We start from the raw sequence: 8,036 nt of genomic DNA, 5'->3' as shown, positions 1-8,036 counted from the left end.
AGGCTAGACGGGAGAGGTGGTCCTTGACCCCCTCAGCCCTTAGCCGTTGCCCGGCTCTGGAGGGAATCTGTCTGGAGCCTGGCGACGGCATGTCGGAGGCGAAGCCGAAGGCTAGACGGGAGAGATGGTCCTCGACCACCTCGGCCCTTAGCCGCTGCCCAGCTCCGGAACCTGGCAACGGTGTGCCGAAAGCTGCTACCTCTGCAATGAACAGTTAGGGATTCCATACTATTTCCCGTGCCACGCAGAGTTGGCTTTTACTTAATATTAGCACATTCTTCATAAATGACATATGAATCGCGTCTTAGATGAGACTGTAGGGTAATGATTTTACCTTTTACAATACGTGTTTGAGTTACGTGGGTCATACCTCTTCTTGCGGGGAGGGGTATTTATACCCCTTAGGTGTATTGGCTTTGCCTCTCGGAGGCTAGTGGGTTTCGCACCCCTCCGGCACGTAGGCGTTTGCCTTCAAGATGCTGGGGGATTTTATCCGATAGGTTTTTTAGAACCTCTCCATCTGGCAGAGGCTTTTTGGAAGACATCCCCATTTGCGGGGGTTTTTGAAGACTCTCCATCTTGCGGAGGTTTTTGAAGGCTCTCCGTCCTGCGGAGGTTTTGTAAGACTCTCCGTCTTGCGGAGGTTTTGGATGTCTCTATTTTTGTTGGAGGTTTTGTAAGACTCTCCGTTTTTGCTGAAGGTTTTGTAGGACTCTCCGTTTTTGCCGGAGGTTTTGTAAGTCTTTCCATTTTTGTTAGAGGTTTTGTAGGACTCTTCGTTTTTGTCAAAGGTTTTGTAATTCTCTCCGTTTTTGTTGGAGGTTTTGTAGGACTCTCCGTTTCTGTTGGAGGTTTTGTAGGACTCTCCGTTTTTGCTAGAGGTTTTGTAGGACTCTCCATTTTTGCCGGAGGTATCGTGGAAGACTCTCCATTTGGTAGAGGTTTTGGAAGACACTCCATTTTTTGCAGAGGTTTTGTATCCCCTTCGGCATGTATTAATGCCGAAGGCCCTACACACTGTCGGGGCTACGCAATACCTTCCAGAAAACCTAGACTGTCTTGCCTTCTAGGTGACCTAGGCATACTACGCCTGTAGTGTGTAGGCTTGTCGTGCTCCCGAGAAAACACCTCGGGTGCACTGCAACACTGTCTACCAAGGGTGTGCCTCGGCGTGTGGCATTTATACGATCAAAGCTATGCAATATCTTCCAGAAAACCTAGGCTTGATGCCTTAGTGGTGACCTAAGCATGCTACGCTCGTGGTGTATAAGCACATTGTGCAACGATGATTCCTTGCGATATCATTTCTCAGAGCATCGCATCCTCACATCAAGGTCATCCCTTGATATACAGCGTCCACACTACCAAGGCTATGCAATACCTCCCAGGATTCCTTGGCATAAACTGCCTTTTAGGTGACCTAGGCATGCTGCGCTGCTGCAGGTGTGTGGGCTCCACTGCCTACCAGGGCAAAGCCTACTCTCTGGAAAACCTTTTCAGGTGACCTTAGGTTTAGGCAAGCAATGGTTACAGGTGTGTGGGCGTGTCACGCCTCCCGAAGAAGTCCTTCGGGGGCGCCGCAACTACATTACCAAGGAAGTCCCTTGGCAACCGGTATTTACACACTACCGAGGCTATGCAACGCCTTCCAGAAAACCTAAGCTTGATGCCTTCACGGTGACCTAGGCTTGCTGTGCCCCTGGTGTATAGGCATGTTGTGCAACGAGGATTCATTGCGACAGCATTCCTCAGAGCACCGCATCTCTACCTCTGAGGATATCCCTCGGGGTGTGGCTTTGACACTACCGAGGCTATGCAATACCTTCCAGGAACACCTTGGCAAAATCTGCCTTTTGGGTGACCTAGGCATACAGCGCAGCTGCACTTGTGTGGGCCTCACTATCTACCAAGACTACGCGATACCTTTCAGGAAACCTAAGTAGTCTTGCCTTCCAGGTAGCCTAGGCATGCTGCGTCCACGGTATGTGGGCTTGTCACGCCTCCCGATAAGTCCTTCGAGTGGCACCGCACATTGTGTATCAAGGAAGTCCCTTGATATGTGGAAACTACACTGCCGAGGCTACACAATACCTTCCAGGACACCTAGTCAGTCTTGCCTTGCAGGTGACCTAGGCATACTGCGTCTGCATGAGTGTAGGCATTTGCATGGTTATGTACTAGTTAAGTTTTGCAGTCTGCTGTTGGCAATAAGCAGCTAATTGCAGTATAAGATATAGCTAGGTCAGACGACTATTCATAACTAATGCCAAATAAAGATGTAACTTAAGTTCTACTGCTTACTGCTAAACATGGACATAATCTAGATTTACCATTTCTACCTAGTAGCTATTTGTTGTAAAAACTTATAACAGTAAGGTTGGAGGCCTCCAACATGTTTAGATCTTACTGTATGAAGGATAGACCAACTAGATAAACTATCGATAGGTAATAGTTGACGTATCTTTATCGGAATAATGCCTCTATTATGAGGCTTGAAGGCCTCGAAGCCTATGGCTAGGCTGGGAGAGATGGTCCTCGACCCCCTCGGCCCTTAGCCACTACCCAGCTCCGGAGGTAATCCGTCCGGAGCCTGGCGACGGCATATTGGAGGTGAAGCCGAAGGATAGTTGAGAGAGGTGGTCCGTGACCCCCTCGGCTGTTATCCGTTGCCCGGCTCTGGAGGTAATCCATTCGGAGCCTAGCGATGGTGTGTCGGAGGCGAAGCCGAAGGCTAGTCGGGATGGGTGGTCCTCGACCCCCTCGGCCCTTAGCCGTTGCTCGGCTCCGGAGGTAATCCGTCCGGAGCTAGCGATGGTGTGTCGGGGGCGAAGCCAAAGGCTAGTCGGGAGGGGTGGTCCTCGACCCCTCGGCCCTTAGCCGTTGCCCGGCTCTGGAGGTAATCCGTCCGGATCCTGGCAACTACGTGCAGGAGGCGAAGTCGAAGGCTAGTCGGGAGAGGTGGTCCTCGACCCCCTCGTCCCTTAGCTGTTGCCTAGCTCCAGAGGTAATCCATCTGAAGCCTAGCAATGGTGTGTCGGAGGCGAAGCCGAAGGCTAGTCGGGAGAGGTGGTCCTCGACCCCCTCGGCCCTTAGCCGCTGCTTGACTCCGGAGGTAATCCATCCGGAGCCTGGCGACGACGTATCAGAGGCGAAGCTAAAGGATAGTCGGGAGAGGTGGTCCTCAACCCCCTCGGCTCTTAGCAGTTGCCCGGCTCTTGAGGTAATCTGTCTGGAGCCTGGCGACGGCGTTCTCCGACTTAGTCCTCGTCGTTGGGATATTGCACCGTCGCTGGCAGAGTTGGTGGCGACAGAGCAGGGTCGGAGGGCCAGGTATTTTCCCGGGAGCTTGCCCCAGGCTTCCGACCCCTGTGTCATCCTTCACCAGTTCCCTCTGCGGTGAGGTATCCTGCTTGTCTTTTGAGGTATTCCTCCCGAAAGTTCATGAGGGTTCGGCAGTAGTCGGTGATGTGACCGCGCCCCGGTCCATGCAAGATGTATCTGTATGCCTCTGTGGGTACCGGAGCTTGTGGTTGACGTTGAGGTCGCTGCCGGGGGCCGTGTGCCCCAGAGCCTATGGTTTCCCTAGGGCCTCCTTCTGTTTTGGGAGACCGTCGAGGTCGTTTGTTGAAACGGCTTTCGGAGCCAGAGTGGCTCCGACTACGCCTTCTTGGATGAGGTGGATTTGGGGTTCTCTGTGAGCGGTTGGCGTCACGAGGGCTGCGTCAGGGGCGTTGGTGAGGTCTGCGCACTTCGGAGCCCTGCGCCTCCTCGGAACCCTCTTTCGCCTGAGGGGCCCGAGGAGGACGCTGGGTGGACAGGCTCTCCGAAGATGTTGGCTCGCCAAGGAAATCTCGGGTGCTGTCGAAGGAGATACTTTGGGACCAAGCCTAGGCGGGAGCACCCCTGGGTTCGACCGCCCAGAATCACCAGAAAGCGGCCTGCTTGGCTGCGGCCTCGGCCGCGACCTGTCCTGGTGCGACGAGGTCTTCGCCATGCAGAGGCTGGAAGGCCTCCGCGCTGTCTGGAGTTTCTGTACTGACCCAAGGTTCTGGGTTGGTCAAGGCCAGAGGAACGCCATCCCACATGGTAGCGGGGTTGCAGAGTGCACACGGTGTGCATGGCTGAGACAGCCACGCATATGGTTGCAAGGTTGCAACGGTGGCTATGGCGGCTAGAGCTAGCGCTTTGGTGGTTTTTCTGGTGGATTCCTATCTCTCTTTAGCACTTCTGTATTTGAGTCCCCACGGACGGCGCGCTGTTGGCGCAAGATATTGTCTTACCCCAGCAAGTACGGCGAGAGTTTATTCTAAGGAGGAGACTCAAGCTTGAAGAAGAAGTTTGAGAGGAAGAAACATCACAAATGTATTGATAGTAGAAAAATGGATCGGTCCAGGGGGAGTATCACAGTGTAACTTTGTATTTGTGCACCTCTGTGTCCTGTGTGTTGCCCCTTGTGTTGTATTGAGCGTTTTTCTTGTGACCCATCCCTGCCCAGATGACCACGACCCCTATTTATATGGTGGTACGTAGCTTAGTGTACAAGTTAACACGATATACAAATATCTAGGACCTAACCGAATTACTGGGTCTTATCCCGGATAACTACTTTTTATCCTACATAGAAGATAAATATCTACCGTGGTAACTATTATGGTGGTTGCCCACTGAGGGCTGAGCCAGTCGCTAATTGCGGTCCGACACTGCTCTGCCGGGGTGTCAGGACGACTTTCATCGCACTGGGGTGTCAGGATAAGCACCACTTGTACCGGCATTAATCGCCCGTCACCTCGCGTCAGGTCGGTTACAGGGGGTGTCCTTTCTTCCCTGATATTATCTCTGGAGACCTGCTGGATCTTTAGGCTTCGGGGGCCAGACCTTCTGCTGAGAGTCCGGAGGCCGAAGGTTTCGGAGGGGTGGTTTGAAGGGGTCTGTAGCCTCTGAGGGCCAGACCTCCTGCTGAGAGTCCGGAGGCCAAGGTTTCGGAGGGGTTTGCTATAGCTCCGAGTTTTAGGAAGACCACATACGTATCGGAGAGGTGGACTGAAAGGGTCCACAACCCCTAAAAATCGGGCCTCTTGCTGAGGGTCCGAAGACCGAAGATTCTGGAAAGATATTTAATAGTAATCTTTAACTATAATCCTCAACTAGCCCTTTTTCCCTGACAATGAGATTTAGTTTTTTAAATTATGCTAAGAGCTTTGGCGTTCATTTTAAGGAGGTGCTTATCTGGATTCGAGCCCAAACAATGCATGGGTTGAACGACTTTTGTCTCACTGAAAAGCAGATCCAAAGGCCACGTAAAGGATTATTTCTGCTTCCAACCAGGGAAGGTCCTCTCCAATGTCCAAAATCCGAGGGAAGCCTCATTGGAATGTTTTAGTACAAGTGCACCCGGTTCCGGGAAGTCATCTAAGTATGGGACCTAAGAGAAACCCTTTTCTAATGCTTTTATTAAGCTGTTGCTAATCCGTAAGTCAATCCAAATTATGCCACAAGATGCAACAGGGCAGTAATTTTGACCCAAGTAGAGCAGCGCCGAACATTTTTACCAACACAAAACCTAATCATGGCCTAAATAGCAACCCAGTAAACCCACTAAACGCTGGATAATTGGCCTAGTGAGCTACGGACTACCTATACATATTCCCTTCGATTATAAATACATACTATTTAAAAAAATATTCGATTAAATTTTAAAACTTTGACTAACAATAGCTTTCAAAATATTTTGTTTGGAAATCTTAAAAATCATATTTATAAAAAAAATTTGAAAAATATTTTCATAGTATCATAAATTTAATGGATTTTATAAATATACTCTAATAAAAAATAATTGTCAAAGATATGCATTAGAAACTATATCTTATCCAAAATAATATGTATTTATGACAAAATTGAGTATCATTTATTACAACCTTCATTTGATGGTGCAGCCTATACAACCTACTGCTGATCGACTTGCATTTGCATGTATTTATTCGGAAGGGAAATTTCCACAATAATATGTAGACATAATATTTATCAATACTATTTATTTATATTGAGATTTCTATTGAAGGGTTAGTGAAAAAGGTCGTACAGCATCCCAACAGCATGATTGGCTGCACCTCGCGCGGGCGTCAGCACTGCGCCGGAGCGAACGACAAGGTTTCGGCCTCCAGGTCGTACAGCACTCGCATGTCCTGCTGCACCAGGTTGCCGATCGTCGTCGAGCTGTCCTCGCCGGAGTCCGCCAGGATGAAGCACAGGCGGCCCTTCCTGTGGTCGTCCAGGACGTAGTTGCGCCACGGCAGGTCGAGGTCCGCGCCCTGGAAGTGGAACACCATCCTCGGGACAGGCACCTGCGACGACGCGCGCCTCCGTGCCGCCGGCACCAGGAAGCACACGCCATCGTCGGGGTTGCTGCCGTTCGCGAACGGCAGCCTCAGCTGCATCCAGAAGGCCCGCACCACCTCGGCGAACACTGCACGCGGGAGCAGCGTGAACGCCGTGCCAGAGTCGACTATCACCCCGCCCGAGCCGTCGGGCCTGAGCGCGAACGCCGACTCCGGTATCCGCAGCCGCCTCGAGCCGACCGTCAAGCCAATGAGGTGGACGTAGTAGAAGGTCGGGTTCTGGGGGCTCTGCAGAAGCGGCGTGTTCTGTACGGGGCCGGTGGCGTCGCCATAGACGCCGTCGGACAGGGACCCGAACAGGAGGGTGCTCTTCCTGCCGCTGGTGTAGGGCGTGAGGCAGTAGGAGAAGCGGCGGATGGACAGCTGGGACACCAGAGAGAGCGGGTCCCGGCCGAAGCCCACGATGCCGGAGCCATTGTTCAGGCTGCCGACGTTCATCGAGCCGCAGCCGAACCCGAGCGGGACGTTTAGCTTGTCGCCGGACGACGACGTGAAGGTGAACAGCTCGGTGGCGTACACGCCCATGGTCATCGTCCCGTCGCCGTAGGCGTACTGGTAGGTACACGTGTCCGGCTGCTGGCAGCTGTGGTGCAGAATGTCGGAGCAGAGCTGTCCGGAGCACCGCATGGGCTCGTACGACGCCGAGTCGCCCGGCGCGAACAACGGGTCCGGCTGCGCGAGGCAGTTAGCGCACGGCGCGCACTGCGTCCAGATGAGGTCGCTGCCGGTGTCGAGCAGCGCCGAGATGGGCTGCGGCGGCGTGCCGATGGCGAGGTCGAGCACGTACTCGTGCCCCCCCGACGGGCGCACCGGTATGCCACCAGGCTGCTGCTGCCCACTCTCGCCAGAGAAGCGCGCGCCGCCACCGTTCCTCACCACGGAGAGCGCGGCAGCCCTCGCCTTGCTGCGCTGCATGGCGCGCCGGATGAACTCGGGTTTGGATAGCTGCTTCCCGGCGTCGACATGCTTCAACTCAACACGAACATCTCCAACGAACGCCGAGGCTGCCAGAGAAGCGTACACCGACGCTACCACGAGCACGAGCACTACCAATCTCTGCTGCATGTTTAGCTCCCTAATCTCCCATTAGCTTGCGCACCCGGGGTGGCCTATAAATACGTGACCCCGCGCGCACGCACACACAATGGCACGATATTTTTGCACCGCGTCTTGATGCAAACGCATCGACGCAAGCTGTGCATCAAAGCAACGGGCAAGATGATCCATGAAACTTTACAAAATTCGTTTGTCGATGGTGGTCTAAGCACCAAATTCGGGAATGCTCTTGGGGCACACTGCTCTGTGGCGAGGAAAAGTTGGCGACCTGTAACTCACCAGCTGCAGGATGGCACTAGACCAAGGCTACAACTGTTGACGTGACCGCCGAATTCTGAGGCGAATTTGCACCTATGTCCTGCCGGTGAAAAGAGGTCCGAAGAAAGCGATGCTGCCGGGTTTCTGCAAGCTCAAATATTCTACCTAGCTGAGGCCGGATCTGCGGATCTAATTCGGACCTAATCTAAGTTCATCAATAGGGCAAAGTAAATTAACTGATAGATAGGGATCAGGGTTCAGGGATTGCATTTTCCAATTTTTTATTTTTACATTTTTCAATAGAAATTATAAATATATACATCCGTT

The 8,036-nt window shown here is 52.6% G+C and overlaps 1 protein-coding gene across 1 annotated transcript; it reads right to left on the bottom strand.

The window, feature by feature from the left end:
• Positions 1-5,906: 5,906 nt before the first annotated feature.
• On the bottom strand, positions 5,907-7,465 carry LOC133897609 (aspartic proteinase nepenthesin-1-like). The gene has a single exon (XM_062338401.1). The coding sequence runs from the start codon at positions 7,458-7,460 to the stop codon at positions 6,120-6,122; it is 1,341 nt and encodes a 446-aa protein (XP_062194385.1). The 5' UTR covers positions 7,461-7,465; the 3' UTR covers positions 5,907-6,119.
• Positions 7,466-8,036: the final 571 nt, after the last annotated feature.

The sequence above is a fragment of the Phragmites australis genome, chromosome 17 (genome assembly GCF_958298935.1).
Source record: "Phragmites australis chromosome 17, lpPhrAust1.1, whole genome shotgun sequence".
Classification (NCBI taxonomy): domain Eukaryota; kingdom Viridiplantae; phylum Streptophyta; class Magnoliopsida; order Poales; family Poaceae; genus Phragmites; species Phragmites australis.
This window is presented reverse-complemented; position numbering and strand designations above follow the sequence as displayed.

Excerpts from the sequence above, each read along its gene's own strand:
- LOC133897609 (XM_062338401.1), bottom strand. The coding sequence starts at position 7,460 with ATGCAGCAGAGATTGGTAGTGCTCGTGCTCGTGGTAGCGTCGGTGTAC.